Source organism: Lissotriton vulgaris, chromosome 9 (genome assembly GCF_964263255.1).
Source record: "Lissotriton vulgaris chromosome 9, aLisVul1.2, whole genome shotgun sequence".
Classification (NCBI taxonomy): domain Eukaryota; kingdom Metazoa; phylum Chordata; class Amphibia; order Caudata; family Salamandridae; genus Lissotriton; species Lissotriton vulgaris.
This window is the reverse complement of record NC_141697.1, coordinates 388,964,939-388,983,661: the sequence shown is the minus strand read 5'-3', so window position 1 is coordinate 388,983,661 and position 18,723 is coordinate 388,964,939. Positions and strand designations below refer to the sequence as shown.

At 43.7% G+C, this 18,723-nt stretch overlaps 1 protein-coding gene across 2 annotated transcripts in view; it reads left to right on the top strand.

The window, feature by feature from the left end:
* Nucleotides 1-18,723, top strand: part of CCDC85C (coiled-coil domain containing 85C) — a 270,400-nt gene that overhangs the window by 199,426 nt on the left and 52,251 nt on the right. For both annotated transcript variants that reach the window (XM_086937759.1, XM_086937758.1), the window contains one exon: nt 11,282-11,386. In XM_086937759.1, the coding sequence (XP_086793885.1) occupies nt 11,282-11,386 (105 nt within the window). The remainder of the gene's footprint in view (nt 1-11,281; nt 11,387-18,723) is intronic.

Genomic DNA, 18,723 nt, shown 5'->3' with positions numbered 1-18,723 from the left:
TCTCTACCAGAAGCCCTGCAGCCACTATTGTGTCCTAAAAGACCATTTTCCAGATTAGTAAGCAGTTCTCCTCTTTACTGTATTCTACTGTAATTACACGTATTTAACACTTACTGCCGCTTTAGCACTTTAAGGTGGCCCCTGGAACCCAAGGTTAGTGGTTAATCCAGTGATTATTGGTTATTTGAGGAGATCACTAGGTTCATTTCCTCCAGTGTCTTTGTGGTGGTGTAAATTAGTAAGAGTTAAGTTTGATCATTACTGGAAGAAAGGGAGTATGTGAGTTCATGCAGGTGGTTGAATGGATCAGTAAATTAACTAGAGGATGTAAGATTCTGTTAGGTTACAGGTTATAACTTTCAAAGAAGGACAGGTTGTGATCTTTGACATGAGTAGTGACTAATATGCAGAAATACGAGAGATTAAGGCAAATATGTGCAGGAGTTAGGTTAGGCTGTGCTGCGAGAGGAGGCTCGCTGAAGATGGTGCAAAGTGAGGAGTAGGTCATTCATAGAAGAAAGTAAGATTTGAGTCAAATGAAAATGAAATGAGTCAATGTCAACATTTTTATGAAGGGTTGTAGGAACAAAGAAGAGACCTCATAAGATAGCATGCAATCTGGGGATGGAAAGACTGCAGAAAGAACCATCAGTATTGCATGTGAGAGTTTAATATACATTGGATATGCCCACAAATGAGGGGAACAGTCTGTCTGCTGCTAGGATAGTGCTAGACCAACCCTTCAGCAAGGGCAAATGATCTACTGAGGGTTGGAAGCGTAAAGTATTAACTCCATACAAAATATTTGGGTGTATATATATATATATATGTATGTATGTATGTATGTGTATGTGTGTGTGTATATATATAACAGTCCTGTTTCCCTTACTGCCATGAAGGGAATACACAGGTACGGACCACAAAGGCACTCCAATAAATTCTTTGCAAAATTCTTTATTTCATCATGAACGCCAGAGTGTAACAGACCAGTGTCCGCTCAGACGCGTTTCGATCCCACACGGCGATCTTGATCACAAAATATATATATATATATATATATATATATATATATATATATATATATATATATATATATATATATATATATATATATATATATACACACACACACACTCTCATCTCCTTAATTCGCTTTTATATGCTAACAATAGTAGTCTACATGTGCCAACTCCTACATGAAGGCCTCTCGGCCCTTTGACTGTTAAAATGTTCTTTCTTTCAACATTAGCTGTGCTTTCTGCCTTACAACGGCTCTTTGAGTTGTAAAGATCCTTTCTCTCACATAGTCCTAAACCTAATGCACCACAACTGATTCAAGCACAGCAATCCTTTACGTTACCCCTGTTTCTAGCGTTAGATCTGCAACTCCCCCCTAAACACCTAAAACATCCCTAGATTCATCCCTGTAGCCCAGACCCACAGCCTTCCGTGGCCTGGGGTGCTGCTTACCCTCTGTCTGCACAGCTCCATTATCATGTAAACAAAGTCCTGGTCCAAGCTGCTGAAGCCCCCCACCAGCTTGTGGCCCAGGCTGCGGTGGATGATATCTCCATGTTCACCATCTTCATGTGCAGCTTTAGCAGCAGGGTTTTGGGCATGATCTTCCCTGCCAGCACTTCGTACGTCTCCATGTTCGTGATCTTGAAGCAATTGGAGAAGCTGCCCTTGTTGCGCCATCAGGTGTGGAGTACACTAGTATATCGGAGCTCTCCTTCAGCACTGGGACGTGGGACCATGCCGTCTCTGGTTGCTTCATCATGGCAGCAGGGCCCCTGCCTTCCTGGGCATGGCAGACATAGCTGGGGTAGGATCGCAGCGGTCCTTTCCATGGGGTGCAATGAGGTGACCATGTTATGGACGAAAATGGAGGACCACAAGGTACTGTGCAGACTAGTTCCCTTGAGTTAGGAGTGTCCACAGGATCAAACTAGCTCTCTGGCTTTACTTCCCAACTCCTTTCTCCTCTCGTGCTGCTGTGCCACTCTCTCTGACTCCATTCCACTTTCAAACCTACCCCATACGGGTTCAAAATTAGGATGGTTTTTCAGTTCAAATGCCAGAGCAGTATCCACATTGAGACCTTCCACTAGCATGGTCTGACTTAATTTCTTATCTGCAACTTGGATAACCATCTGCAACTTGGATAACCGGATTCTCCTTCTGGAACCTACCATTTTGGCAGTAGAAAATGTTTCGTGCGCATGGCAGTTTTGTTTGTAGTAAAGGGCGGAGCACAAAGCGCCTCATGCTCTTACTGCTTCCCATTTGCAGTCACTCTTGTAACCAGTGCTTCACAGGTTATCTGAAGCAAAGTATATGTTTGGCTTCTAAAGTACATCAGTACTTGTTCATTAGGCAGAGCTGTTTGCTCAATCGAGCTGCCCTACTGCTTATTGTCAGGGGTGGTGTTTGGAGGATAAAAAGTATCCAGAGAGTTTGAGATGAACTTCAGAAGTATCCAAGGCCAACATTTATCAAGGTTTATCCGTCATTTAGCCGGAGTTCTACATAGTTGGACCGTGGCCGTTGTGCTAGCAAATGAAACACTAGGCTGTTGCATGGACAGGACAGAATTAAACTCAAGTGAAACAGAATGAATCTCCGCGCTGAGAAGGATGCTGTTCTATCTTAAACCATACACAAGAAAGTAATTGTTTTTTGAGTTAAAATAACACTGCACATTTCAAATGTCTACATTCTCAATATATTGCCTGTGTCTGGATGATCGTTACCTGCAAAGAGACCATCACTGTGGAACAAGATGATAGACTGCGTACACAGGTGACTAATATACACTTTCATAATTATGTTTTGACTTGAACCTGATATTGATCAGCTGATGTGCCCCCCCCCTTTTCACTGATACCATGGTCTATAAACAACAATAATAATTAAACTTAAAGAGCTCATTGCAACTTCACATGAAGTATCCCTGCTCAAAGATCCAGACCCCCGTGAAAGAAGAGCAAGGTTACCCCAAAAAAGCAAATAGGCCTAAAGAGCCAGGTTTTAATTTTGTTTTCGGAAAAGAGCTTCAGAAGGGGCCTGCTGGTTTGAAAGAGGCAGAGAATTCCATGTTTTGGGTGCCAGGTAGCTGAAAGAGGTACCACCAACTCGAACTCCAATTTCTAGGTGGAACATAAGGTTAATTTAATGACCAAAGATACTGTGAGCCATTGTTGGATAGGGCCTAGTAGCAATAACAGAGGGCTTTAAATTATGTTTTCTGCTTAATCAGGAGACATTGCGGCTTGCTAAGCACAGCCCCAATGGAGGCACGTTTTGGGAGAGTGAGCAATGAAAGTGCTGCAGCATTCTATACTTGTTGAAGTCTGTTCATACGCGTTTGGGACACACCTAGGTAAAGGACATTACAGTAGTCCAGCCGGGACATAATTAGGGCTTGGACTGCTGTTTTTTTAGCAGACTGGCAAAAAGCTGAAGATTTTGTTGAGGGTGTTTTTTACAGCCCAAAATGTTTTCCTGCTAGTGCAGTGATTTGTCTTCCAAAGGAAAGTTTATCATCAAACCAGATACCCATGTTTTTTTACCTTGGGCTTGGGCAGAGGTAGTGGTCCAAGGCTATTTAGCCACTAGGCAGTAGACCAAAATTTTGGGCTGTTTACCTAGGATCAACACCTTTGTCTTCCCTGCATTCAGTTTTAGATAGTTGGAGTCCATCCACGAGGTGAGTTCCGTAAGACAAAGACAAAGAGAGGAAGACATGAGATTGCTATTCTGCGAAAGAGTGATGATAAGCGGAGTGTCATCAGCATATGAGATTATGGTAAACCCAAAGTGTTTGATGACCTCAAACACTTTGCGTAAAAGTTATAAAGTTAAAGAATTAGGAGCCTTCCGACTGGAATAGAACTTAACCACTTGAAACTAGGACACTAGGGATGTAAACCTCTACAGGAGCACCGTAGTACTCGCATTACCTAACCCACAGCAAGCGGGTGCACAGGTTCAAAAGTGTCGGGTTTCGTCGTGGAGATCTATGGAGCCTTGGAGTGAAGATGCTGCAGGCGGCCAGAAGAGAAGAGTCCGGGTGGATCGAAGATGTAGAGGACCTGAAAGCAGAGGGGACAGAGTCTGGGTCACTAGCCAGTGACCAGCATGGAACCAGGATGGAACCAGCCGATGTCTGGATGCGATCAGGTGCTGATGGGAAGCTTGTCTCTGCAGCCACGCGGTCCAGGAGTCATCGATGATGACCAGGATGGAGTCTCGAGCTGTCCCACGAAGGCTCTTGCTGTCGGCGGTGTCGGCTTCAAGATTGGAGGCAACAAGCCTTGGCAAAGGCAACCCAAGCAGGAATCAATGTAGGCTTCTTACTCAGAACAGCAAGGTCTGAGGGGCTGCTTCTTTTCAGGGAAGCAAGGGCCAGTCGGGAGCAACCAGACCAGCGGTGTAGTTTCACAGGATCGTCGCCAAGATGGCCACTAGCCAATGGACAAATGACCGGGCAGACGCATCAAGCAGGAAAATGCAAAAGGGCCCCACGCAGAACTCGTGGAGTGTGCAGGGCTGTTCTTCGGTGCAAATGCTGCTCGGGGCTGGGGCTTCTCAATCTCCAATGCACAGCTTCGAGGGGACCTCGGGGGCTGCACAGTTAGCAGGTCGCAGACTTTTCAAGATGGCCGGTCCCACATCTCACGTCGCCTCCACGGGTCTCAGCTTTGCAGGAACTGTGGATCGGGCTGTTGGATGTCTGGGAATCAGGTTCTTGTCAGGCTCTGGGCTCGGGTTCCGGCGGGAGGCGGCGGCAAAGCAAGTCGTTGATCGCTGGATGGTGCCTGCTTGTGCAGGGTGGTCACTCCTTGACCACAAGGGAGATTCTTCAGTCCTCTTCTTCCAAAGTAGAGTGATGAATGTCCAGAGTTTCGTTTCAAAGTTTCAGTCAGGATAATCTAAAATCTCTAGACTCAGCTCCTACCTATATACGAATCTTAGGGTCTGGATTACCTGCTAGGTCCCTCCTATGGGTGGGACCAGGGAAGGGGGCGGTTACACCCCTTTCCCTTTGTCCAGTTTCGCGCCAGAGCTGGGGCAGGAAAGCTCCATTACCGGTTTGAACTGGACTATGCATGGGACACCTTGTGTGCCCCAGGCATGTCTCAATCCTTTGAGCCCTCCCTGTCCCAATACACAAAGTCCTGTCTGGGGTGGTGCTGGCACCGCCCAAGGCAGGAAACTTATTGTCCAAGCCTCCCTCGCTGGAAGGACTCCTAGCAGCAGGAGGTCAGACTTGTGTCTGTGGCAGCAGCATCCATTTTGTGATGCTGAGGCTCTGGTTAACTTTAACCGGGAATAGTAGGAACAACATGTCTCCTCCCTCTAGAAGGGTGGAATGCTACCCCCGTCGCGACTGGCGAGGGGGTAGTATTCCAAATCGTATGACCTTACTCAACATGTTTTGATAAAGCCAAACCATAGTTAGCATCTAACCGCAAGGATTATAATGCACTTAAGAGTATATGGTATGGCAATATGCCAGAACAGCTAAAGGACATGGTTCCGAAAGCTGCAGACAGGCTCAGCTCATGCTAGAACGCCATCTCACATAAAACCAAGCACTCTGCCTTCAGGATTGTTAAGGCCTGCCATAGGAGTGACTTATAGGTGTATATGTGTCCAGACATAAGGCTAGATATAGGTATACTATATCTAAGCAAGGGGTGATTACACCACCTTGCCCCAGCTGAGTGATCAGCCAGTTGTGTCAATTTGAATGGCCCGCCAGGGGTGGCAAAAGATATGCTGCAGCCCCTGGTTGGCCTTGGATGCACCTATGCCCCGGGTACCTATAGTACACTGTACAGGGGCTCATAAGGTGACCCAGTATCCAATTGGAGATGTACCTAGGGTACATGGAGTCCATTTTAAAGAGAGGGCAGATAGCCTGGGGCCCTGATTAGCAGGATCCCAGGCCAACTAAGTCGAAAACCAGCTAAACACTAGGCAACACATCTGGGGTAACCATAGTCGGGTATCCACCTTCCTACAACAAGTCCCTCACCTCTGACTGACCATATCCCTAAAACCTCTCACCCCATATCCTCTTACCCATAAACCCATACCTCCTTCTCTATCCCCAAACAGCTAACCCCTGAGCCCTTACCACCAGTCCCTTATTTATTATTCCTTATTTACTACACAAACATTCCAAATACATTATACTTAACCCACGGCCCAGTCCCGTGACCTATCTTCTATTTTTCAGACATATTGTCCTTTTCAAAAATATTTTCTCATTAATTGTTTTTCAACCCATATGAATTCAGATGCATGTAATTCAAACCAAATTTTTTGCACTACTTGCCAATTACCTGTCGGGCACAGAGTGGCTCTTTTAGTAGTGTTTCTCCTTACTGAGTGGCTCCTGTTGAGATCTTGTCTGCACCCAACAGTTTGTGCTTAACTCTGCCTCAGAGGGAAGTAAGCCAGGGCTGCGGCTACAAGAGCCCTGCATGACGAAACCTGTAGGATCGCATGTGGGGTGAGTACAGCACTTCAAAAGGCAACCACTCCAAGTAGCCGAATAAATTAGCACTTCAGAGAACATTGAAGGACGGGCAGAGTGCCTTCCTCCTTCTATGGCATCTAAAGGCTGCTCTTGCCGCGGAAACGAGTACTCCTCGCACTGTATGAAAGCACACTCTAGGCACCTTGCACTAGGTAGTTAAATAGATAGTAACAAAGTTTGAATGATTGCAAACTTTTTTTTTTTATAAACTGATCATTGATGCTGCCTATCATGCAGCCTATCGGTGCATAACACGGTGAACAAGCGATTGTTTTAACCAGCTCACTGATGCTATTTTTTTAAACTTTGAATAAAAGCCTGTGTTTTGCCTCCCTTGGACTTAACGTTTGATCTATATTGGTTGCACAAAGATTGTATGATAATAATAATTAAATGATATTTACAAAGCGCCTGGTTACACCCAACGGTGTGTCCCCGCGCTAGGCTAGAGACCCCAAAGGAAGAAGAAAAAAAAGAACACAGCCTAAGCTAAGAGAATAGAGGAATACTGAGGGGACATACAGGAGGTCCCAAATTAGAGTTGAAATAACCAGGTTTTAAGTTGCTTACGAAAATTGCTTTCAGTAGGTTCAGCTCTCAAAGTCAATGGCAGAGCATTGCACTTTTATGAGCAGATAGTTCTACCCACTGACCTGCATTTTCCTACTTTAGTGCTGAAAAAAAGTGTACATTTTATATTTTTTGTTCCTTTTTCATTTGGAAAAACATTGTGCTTTGTTTATAAAGGAAACACTAAAGTGTGGGTCATTGATCAGTGGCGCTGGCAATGCCGCTTTGCATAACTTATAAAGATGTGATGCAATTTATCTGCAATGTTTAGAGAGGATGCTCCTGCTGTTAATGAAATCTCGGAAATTAATGTCATAGCATTTAGCAAAAGAGCTATGACATTCAGCACTAACAATTTGTGTTGTGATAGCTCATGCTAATGTGAAATATCATCGAGAACTATCCAGTAGCGGCTGATATCTAAGGAGAGAGTCAGGTGGGTGGGGTGGGGGGTGAACGACAATAAAAGGGGTAAAAAAGAATTTGCCTGCAGCCCATCGTATTGCCGGTCTTCCACTCCTCTTGTGGTTCCACTGCAGGCACAGGCTCCCAGCCTCCCCTACAGCCAATCCTGAAGCTGCTCTCATGCATGAGAGCAGCTTCAAGATTGGCCCGAGTGCTGAGGATTTGTACTCCCAGGGAGACTAGGAGCCTGTGCTTTGCTATCTGCAACCCATCAACGCAGCTCGGGTTGGAGAGAACTTCACTGCATATGATGCTTTGGCCGGCCTGAGCCGGTCAGTCAAACCGGCCAGCAAAACCGTGATTCATACTGATAGCAGTGCACTACCACTCCCTTCAATGCATATCACCCCCTAGCCCAGACTCCAAGACACGGCCCGGAAACAAAATAAAACGAGAATAAGCCAGAGTTCATTATTTTAAAAAATCAAAATGTTCTAATGCTGCCGGTGCCCATAGCAGAGGAGCCCCTGCTTCAACTATCATTTCCAGAGGTTGCAATCTGGAATTTGGCACAAATGCACTTCAGTTGGAAGCAGCAACTGTTACATGGTTCACAAGCTTGAACTATCCGGAGGTGGTAGATCATCAAGAAGTGCAAATTCTCTCCTATTGAAACCTCAGACCTTTCACAAAAAGAGAACGAGGCTCAGAGCCTTCTCGGGCTCTGCACCAAAGATCTGGAACTCCCTCCCACCTGAAGTCCGCAGAATCCCCCACTCGTCTGCTTTCAAACATGAAGTCAAAATTAGTTCTGCCTTAAATGAGTGTAGATCGTCTGCTTTCTCAAAGTCCATACTTTACTCCTTTTGGCCTAACAATTGCAAAGCGCAGGGTTGTATGTTACACACCCTTAAGCATTGTTTGTTCTCATTCGGGTACATTGTTATCATTCGATTTTGTTATTCTATGTTACCCCCTCGTAATCACCTCTCTTACTATGTTCTTCCATTTCATGATGTGAATCGCTCCGATACCTTTCGAGGTGATGTTTGTGCTATACAAATAATACAAATAAACGGTCCCTTTTTGGGCAGACGGGTGCTGTTATAATGTGGTATACATGCTTTGGTGCATCTGTAAAGGTCAGTGCATCACATTGTGATAACATAGCCAAGCATTAGACATGGGAAATGTGGAGCTTCTCAAATGACTGAAATCTGGATATGATGGAAGTTAGAGGAGTCCTGTAACTGGGACGGTGGGTATTTTTGCATTGCAGTTATTCAGAAGATAAGACAATGGGAGATAAATAACTTTGCAGAAATCACATTTTTTGTCAAATGCCTCAGCAAGGGTCAAAGACTTGTTTTTCTGTTTTTAGTGTCCGCAGTTTATCCACAAGACAGTGTTGCCTCTTTTCCCGCATATTCTAAGGTTGGCCACTGGACTTCCAGTGGCATCTGAAAAAAACAGACTTAACCTTGGCACACTTATCTGGCTTCAGAATGTGAACCCACACCACATTTTCATCTCTGTCCCAATGCATCAGATTGTCATTGAATCTCTTTTACTGACCATTCTTGTACTTCTCATCCTGTCTCTATCACGACCTGTTGCCCCTGAAGTCTTGAATAATGAGAATGTTGCACATGAATTCTTGAACTCTCAGATCGTCTTCTGTCCATAACTTCTTTGTCGCTCTACCAAAAAAAAGCTAACAACATACAAAAAACCATAATTGTTTACCATTCTTCGCCAACTGTTTATCCCCAGTCTTTTATCTACCCTAATCTTTTTTCGCTAATGTCACCAATGTGTTCACAAATATGAAATGTGCTTTCTACCTAGACAAACCAATAGGGTTGTACTACTACTCTTTCCTATAACTTTGGCATGTTACAGCTTAACAATGCCTCAATCTAGCCTTATAGCCCTCTGTTGCAGGCTATACAGGCTATTAAAGGCCCGCTCCAGCGTTAAAGGCCCACTCCAGCATTCAAGGCCCACTCCAGCATTCGGCGAGGGCCTTTGACAAGGGAGCAGGACTTTTAATAGATGGTATAGCCCAGCTATGCAGGGCTACAAGGCTAGCCTCTCGGAGCCCGAGGGGGTTTAAATCCCCTCGGGCTCCGAGAGGCCTTTGTAAAACATTGGAATGTTGCTTTGCGGGCTTTTACTGTCCCGTAGAAGCTTGGAGCACTCTATTGTATTCAATGGAGTGCTCCACATTCCAATGTTCCAATAGAGACTATTGCCATTGACTTCATTGCTCAGCCCATCAAATGTCCACATGAATGCACAGTGAAAACTGCAAGCTCTTCTCAACTTGCGGTCTTCCTAATGTTAGTCTGCTTGTTACCAGGCGCAATTAGTCACTTAAGTGCATGTGGAAGTGCAGAGGACTTGCTGTGGAATTACTGTGAATGAGGTGAGCCACATAGTGATTCAGAAGTTTCTCTTCGGGAAAGACTAATCCCAAATGCTCATTGCAAATGCATGAATGAATCTTTTTTGATATACAGAATTGCAGGCGCTTGCTCCCTATTCATGTTTACTCCAGGTGCCAATTTGTAGCTCTCATTGGTAGGGCTGAGCCAGATTCTTCAAGGATTCTAGGAACCCATGTCTGCTTGAAACTTTTCAATCACATTTTTTATGCATGTTTAAATGGTTATACTTCTTTTTTATTGGCGCTCGTCTGGAAAAATGTTATGACTTCCATATTGTACCAAGCAAAACCCACACTTCCGAAAGAGTTGTATGGTAATTGTTACTGTTTAATCCTATTGTGGCTCTGCAGATTATCAGGGTTAAATCGCCTACATCCAAGGATCTATCATGAGATAGTTTTCTTGCCACTTTCCATCTGCCAGGCCTCAGTGCTTAATTTGTTAAAGAATGAGTGCTTTTGCCCAAAGCTCTGCTTTGAAGAGCATGGCCAGTGCTATTAAGTATTAGTTTGCCGAATAGCAATGGTGTGCGACTTGAATCCACCTCATGCCTCTTTAACCCCTTCGATGCTGATGACGGCCCCCAGCCATCATGCACTACGGTGGGCGTGTGCTGATGACGGCTGGGGCCGCCATAAACCCTCCCACTCGCGATTCTGTCGCACAGGCACAGAATCGAGGCCGCGCCCAAGGGGTTAATCCACCACGAGGCACTCCCTGCCTATCTATCGTACTCATGCTTTCTTCCTTTGTGACAGTTTTTCCTGTCTTTCTCTTCCTCCTTCTTTCCACTTTGTGTGTTTTTCACTTTCTTGCCATCGGTAATGTCTGATGATGATATAATGAGTGCCAATCTCCAAAGTAATGAGCGCAAGTGGGCGCAGAGGCAATCACCAGCTTAAATAAAGTACTTCCTGCAATGGAAGTGATTAAGCAGTGATCTGTCTATGGGATGCCTGAAGTGAGCAAGAAGATCATGCAAGCACACCCTCACTCTCTCCTGCTCTTAATCTGCCTTTCTTTCTTTCCCGGGGCGAGTAATCTGTGCAGAAAAATCTAATTACCTTATTTTTTTGCTATTTAAACATTGTCTTTTGGGTTTGTCCCTTAACTCTGCTTAAGATTATAAGAACCATGGTTAATTCATTGAGCAGCTTGACTGGTGTGTTTCTTTCTAAAGCACTGCCTGTGGAAGCTACAGGTTGCATGGCATCTGCTTACAAGGAGCATGCTGTTGAGACTGAACTGTTCATTCCAGTTAATTGCCTCGCTCACAATTTTCTTGTTCACCACTTTGTCTTTGCAGCACTCAAGCTCTGGGGACCTGAGGAATTTACGAAAAGGCTTATCCCCGTACCACTCCGAAACACAACTCTCGTCACTGCCGCTGTACCCGGACCCAGTCCAAAATGTAAGACCTATGAGGGATATTTTCATCTCCATTTTCTGAAACAATTAAATTCTAACAAAAAGCAAATCTAAGCAGGAAGATAGTCCACAATTCACTATATCCACCTCTAATATTGCTTTCTTTTGTATCATTTCAACATCGTATCATATGCAGATGACACAACTTATGTGGGCTTTTCAACATCTTAATGACACTGTGGTTGGCGATTTTCAGGGCTATTTCATTGCTGTTGCGGACTTGATGTACAATACCTGTCAACAACTTAATTCTGATAAATCAGAAATTGTAGTGTTGGTACTCCTTCCTCAGTCGATGCTATGAGACTTTGGCCTCCTGAGCTGGGGCGAATACCCACCCCCTAAACTGTTGTCAGAAATCTGGGGATGTTAATGGATATGACTATCCTTCAAACCCCAGGTGTTCCACTGCCACCACCTGTTAGGACCTTCTGAAATCATTAAGAATGTTCTTTAAAAATCTCTCTAGTCACCTGGAAGAGTATTGTACATGCATTATTCACTTCAGATTAGTTTATGCTAAAATACTCTATCTAGGAGCTCCTCAGGACCTGCTCACCCGGCTTCAGCATGTTCAAAAATGCAGCAGCTCGGTTTGAACTGATTTTTCCAAAAAGAAACTCCTATTAGGCAAGGCCCAAAACAGCTGCACTGTTGCCGGCTAAATCTAAAATCAAATTGAAAATATATGGTTACGCACAGAGCCTTCTATCAGCTCGGCCTAGGTACATCACAGACAAGCTAAAAAAAAATATCATCTTCCTAGGGCACTCCGCTAGCCCAGTCATAATTTGCTGTCCGCCCCTAGAATGCGGGAAGCTAGATCTGGTGGTAGATATTTTTCTTTTTTAGCTCCTATTCTCTGGAATACTCTACCACTGTACCATTGATATATCGCTAGTGAAAGCCCAGCTGAAGACTTTTTTGTTTCGAGAAGCATCGTTCTGTTCCTACTGCCATCACCGTCAAAACGCTAGGACACTTCTAATGAAGCGACAGATGCGCTACATCAATTTTTTTCATTAATTAATTCATTTACTTTTGGTCATTGTCTGGTGCAACATGCCTATAATGGCAGTCACTTCTGCTTTAATACATACACATTTTTATTTTTTTGTAAAAAGCTTGAAATGAATTTTAATTCGACTGAATATAAAGTAATACCTTTTTTCCATACATATGGTTTCAATAATTTTAAGCTCCCAAGACAAAACCGGGGTTCTCCGTGATGTATACACAGTGAACCATGGAAGGCAATTATTGAACCTTGTTTTTGACCATATATTAGACTGGGTAACTCCTCTCTTCAATAAATAGAAAACTACCTTGAAATAAAATACCATTGTTTATATAGCACATCTGTACATGGGGATTATTAGTAACACAGAACTTGTTGTGTCAGGCACGATGTCAATGGTATGTGGTCCACATAAAAGCGATAAGAAACATACCTGAAATAAGTATGTACCACGTTATTTGGAAAGAAAAGCAACTCAAGTAATCTGTCATAAAACACTTGAGCAGAGTATGATGACAGCTGTGTGTAGACCAAAGAGAGCTCTTAAGATTGTGAGATGTAAGCTGATAGAGCGATTGCAAGATTTTGAACATTTTTAAGACACTATATCTGTGTTTAACCACCACTTCATTTCGATTGTGTATTTAAGTGCTTGTCTTTCTATTTTTTATCCTTTCTTCATTCTACTAATTGTAGTAGTTATACTTCGTACCTGTCTGTTGAACAAAGGCAAACCTATGTGATGCCCACTTCGTTCCATGTTTGCGTAATCTATGAAAGGGTCCAGTTTTTTAAATATTTTGCTAAACTTATACCTTCATATTCCCAGCACTGGCACATGAAGGAACCGAGATCTACAGAAAAAATGGTTTAACCTAGATCACCACATTCTATCAAATAGGGAAGACCGGTTTAGAATTGAAGAATGTTAGTTCAACTGGTAGAGTTGCAACCATGTTAATAGTGTGTTAAGCCTTCCACCCTGGCACCCTACACTAAAAAGCTCAGCATCTATATGATTTCGATGAGTGGGTACGCTCATTATGACCACAATAATTTGCACAGAAGTAGCCATGATGATTGATTGTGGATGACGTCTTTGCATCCTACAAGGGAACATGTCGCACAGAAGCTCAATAGGACTCCGTCTTCAATTTGTGCTGTGCGGCAATTTCTTACCATCCTGTGATCATTCTGTTATAGAGAGCTGTTTGTAACAAGTCACACATGTGCAAACACTGCCCTTTTCTTCCACATATTATGTGTATTGTTACTGTTGTTAATACTGTTGTATAAATTAGAAGTGCAAAAAAGAAAGAACATGGCAACAGGCCCTTTGCATGCATGCATCCAGGATCAGGAACAACGTCTCCAAATCAATTATGGATCAGGATTATCCCGGCCGTACCGGCTCCAATTCAGGAAAGAGTTGAGACACACATTTTTAAGAACACTGCGATTTGCAATAACAGTCTACTAACCAGATACTTCCCCAATCCCTTGTTGACCGTATCCTTGCCTTTGACCCTATACAGCTCTCTGATGCCTTTGGATAGATTTATTCTATACATATACCACATACTTACAACGAGCTTATGAGGCAACATCATCTGTATGACTTTTGCTATCATCATAGTTGGACCACATTAAGTTGACACAAGCGTTCTTGGCTGTGGCCCATGTAACATACCCTGGTGTGATAATAACACATTCACTGCCTGGCGACGTGATATCACCCCTGAGTTTGTTTTAATACCAATAAACATGAAAGAATCAGTGCTAATGACGTGAGCACAAATTCTATTGAACTTATGCAGTGGTGTAGCAAAGGGGGGCGGTCCTCCTGGGGGGGCAAGACTTTATGGGGGCGGCACCCCTCCCTTCTCTTACCTGCGGCATTCGCGGGGCGGCAATCGCAGGGACTGCCAGCATTTCCCCTCCTTTGCAGTCGTCGCTGGCGGCAAACGCTGGGCCGCATGAGCGGCAAAAGATCTTGCTACGCCACTGTGTGTGGAGAGTTATCATTTTTTGCTGTTAGTAAATTGTTCTAGTTGCCCATAATGCCATATTACTGCATTTCTTAAGATTCACTGGAAGAGGACAAAACTGCAGTAAACGGATCACTGCTTATTTCTTCCATTAAAGTAGTTCTGTAAATGAAGTGCTGTGCACCAAGTGATTCTATAGTTTCAGGATACACCATGAAACTGACTTGCCAGTTGAGGAAGATGCTGAAATCCTGGCTACTCACCATGCAGTCTCCTTAGTATTTGTCAACGTGGAGGATTTTGGGGGTCTGGCCCACTTTCATGCAATGCAGAGCCCCTGCAAACTTTGTAAGAAAGCATACATTCTTTGCATGATGCTGTTCATAAGCACAGTGTTTTTTACACTGTGCTATCATAATTTTATTCTTAAAGGTTACAACTGGTGATGCTTGGTTCAAATCAGTACAAATACAAAACTTTACACCACAATAACATTTTCTGGCCGATTGACAATGATTTTTCTGTGAGCAGATGTGGCTTACCCCTGATTTGTTAGGAGGTACTACTAAATTTACAATGGTAAATTTGCATGTCCATTCAAAACAATTTGGGAATTGGATATTCTGTGTCTGTGGAGACTGTAGATCCGTGATGTTCAAAGTACGGCCCGGGGCCCACTTGCGGCCCTCTTGACATGCGGCCTCCCTGGTGAACAGCAGCATCAGCTGCTGTTTAGTTGCTGAGCTCTAACAGTCAGAATGTTTTTATAAGTAAACGGGCAATCATTTATTAACCTGCAAATAAATGATTTCCTGTTTATTTAACATTTCTTAGACCTCCTTACACAATCCTTGACCCACCCAGACCACCCACCCCTACCCTGTTGGCATCAGTGTGGCCCTCCGACGCACCACAGACCACACTTTGTGGCCCCTGGGCACATGTTTGCGAGTACCAATGCGTAGATGAATTGTAATATCACCGAGGGCATGGCAGGAGGTAAAGACAACATGCATTTTCATAGGCAAGGAAAGTGTCGCATAAATTAGGAAGTCCAGGTGATCAGTTTATGAGAAGGGAGCCCAAACAAGCTTTTGACCCTGAATACGACCTTAAAAGAGGAGGCGAAGAGATCAGACTCAAAGCTAAAAAATGAAATAGATGTTCTGGTCAGGTAGGCAACTAATGCATTAAAATAGAAATTAGTTCTCAGAGTTGCTCGGCTGCATAGAGGACACTCTGTTAAAAGATGTGTTCCAGACCAGTGAATTAGCCGCAATGCTCTGAATCAGTGAAGGCATCAATTGGGATGGACCTAAAAGCTCATTTGGCAGGGTACTCATATTTTATGCTGATGGGAACACAAAGATGATTCTGTGTGGTTATGAAGTAGGTCAAAGAGAGCAGCGGACAGTGGCTGAGCAAGCACAGAATGAAGAGGGGCAGAACTGGTGCAAAGATTTAGCCTGCTGCTAGGGTTGCTGCCTCGCTTCATGATGACTCTGCAGTGTTTCCAGTCCTGGGTTTGTCAGTTCAAGGGACGCAATCTAGAATAAAACCGTAGAACTCATTAGGTCTGTGCATTGAAACCCACGGCACGAGCTAGGTAGTTGAAACCGAGCCAGCCCTTTCTGCACTCATTACATTACAAACCTGCCCATTGGCAATGAACCCTCAATAGCTTCCTTCATGGGTGGTCCATCTCATGACTCTAAGCCCAAGCCTTGCTAAAAGTGCTAGTTATTTAGATATCTCACTCAACTTGATCGCTCGGAAATGCTAAATATAGTTCAAATAAAAGATCAGGTTTTCATTTTTTAAAAATCAATCTTTTCGCGGATCATCTGGGATGAACCAGGCCCAGTTCGGCTTCGTTTGGCATGGTGCCAGTGAGGGCAGTTTGCCCCACTTGAATATCCCTTAATATAGCCTTATAGCCCACCGCAGTGGGCTATACCAGCTATTATAGACCCGCTTGGTGAGGGCCTTTAACAAGGGAGCAGGACTTTAATAGTATAGCCTATAGCCCAGCTACGAAGGGCTATAAGTCTATTAGAACATTCTGCCACTAGAGGGCAGAATGTTCTAACAAATAAAACAAAGCCTTCAAGGGAGCCTGAGGGGATTCAAATCCCCTCAGGCTCCCTGAAGCCTTTGTTCACAGCCACAGCTGTGAACAAAGAAACATTGGAATGTTGGAGCTCTGGGCTTATACCAGTCATTATAAGCCCGGAGCACTCCATTGTTTTCAATGGAGCTTCCAATGTTCTACTAGACATTGAAGACTGTCCTGTGCACACACATCTGCTCACTCAGCAGTGAACTTCTGATAACATGCTTTTATCCGTTTTGAAAAAGGAAGATCAGGCCAAAGATGTTGTGAAAGACATTTTTGCCAACACTAGGTCTGCTTCTGCTGAGATAGGTAAGGATTTGAAGGATATTTAAAGTTCAGGAGACCTGTGATAGCCGTGAAGACGCACTGTCGGCAGTGCTTCTGGGAAAGTAAAGAGAGGGTCCCTACAGGATTCTGATGCAGGAGCGAGACTGCAGTGCATCTTATTACAAGCTGGATCAGGCTTAATGGAACACGGATCATTCACCTCGGTGCATTTCATCCGCTGAGATATGACAACAGTAATTTAATAATGATATTTCTTCTGGCAGTCGGGCTCCTTTCTATTAAAATGCTGTCTCTCGTGGCTAGAACATAATAAAATCAATTGGGTCTGATAGAAAAAGTGATTCAAACGACTGCCTAATTTACTTGGAGCCCTGAACATTTAATCAGTATCAATGCATGCTATTGTAATGCTTTTACTGCGGCTTAGAAGAGATGGATTAGGTCTGCAGGCGGATCCGAGCACGGTAGTGACTAATTTGTCTCACGTTCCTTCTGTTTTTGTGTTGTCCTTGTGCATCTTCTTGCTACTTTACTCTTTATTGCTAGTTGCTGCTGAGGGATCTGCAGCAACCATAGTGGAATGGTGCAGGCTCGCTGCCAGGGGCGCAGGTGGACCCTCTGTCGTCCGTGTTTCTTCAAGGCATTTGGGGAGTGGGAGAATCTAAAATAAATAAGTATTGGCAAACCAATAGGTGGTTGGCTACCAGCTTTTTGGCTTCATCAATGTTTGCTTTGTTTTGTCATGGTTGTTGAAAAACCTTGTTGGGTTAGTTGGTGGCATCAACAATCTTAAAAAAAAAACTAAAAGCAACAATGTATATTTTGTTTCAAAAATAACACACTGCCATAGTACTCCCTGGCATTTAAGGGAACTACTTTGCGTGTGGATGTGTCCCTTGTGAAAGGGAAGATTGCCATCACTCACAGCGAAGTTTGCGAATGCCTCATGTAGGCGGACCCATTAAGCCATACTGCAGTGGTTCAATACATACAAATCGTGATGCAGACAATATAAACAAAAAGACTTACTGAAGATTTGTTTTTACAAGACAATGTAATATAGGCCATACACCTTAAGAATATAATCTTATGTGAAGAAATTGATCCGAAGGGTACCCAGCGCGACAGGTCTGAAAACAGCTGCATTGGAGATTCATCTTATTTTGGTGTATTGAATTTGTATGAGAAAGCTCTGCCAAGTGAACAGGTCTTGCACCTACCAGAGATGTATACTGATGCCACACCTTGATCAGACATTGTCATGCGATTTACATACATCCAAATCAGATGAAACTCCAGGCCACAGCATTTTCAACCCAGCCTGCCTGTCAAGCACCTTTTTGACCCATTCCTCCTCATCACACTCTGGGCTCTTTAGCATTAACTGCAAAAGTGTGGATTCAATTGGAGAATTTTCTGGACCCTATAAATACCAGGGCCCCACCTTAAACAACTATAGGATTCCATACCGCTTCATTAGGGGATTCTTCGTTTTGCTTCAAGACGTACTGTACCTTTGCGACTATATTAGCTCTAATCTGCTCAATAATAATTGTCCTGTTGAATGCCCTATATGAAACAACTATCGAAACGCCATCGACCACTGTAATTTATTTATTTATATCATTTCTAGAGCGCACTGTCACCTGACAGGCATCCTGGCGCTAATAGTGACTTGACATAGCATACCTCCTTAAGAGCCTACTGAAGCCCACCCCTAGATCTTGGGAAATAACCATGTTTTTAAATTACTTCTAAATAGCAGGAGGTCACTGGTTTGTCTCAGCTCAAAAGGCAAGGTGTTCCAGAGCTTTGCAGCAGCGACCCCAAAGGATCTACCCCCTGCTCTAACTTTTTTTTAATCTAGGGATTTTTATCAGTTTTGCACCAGATGAGCGTAATGTTCGAAC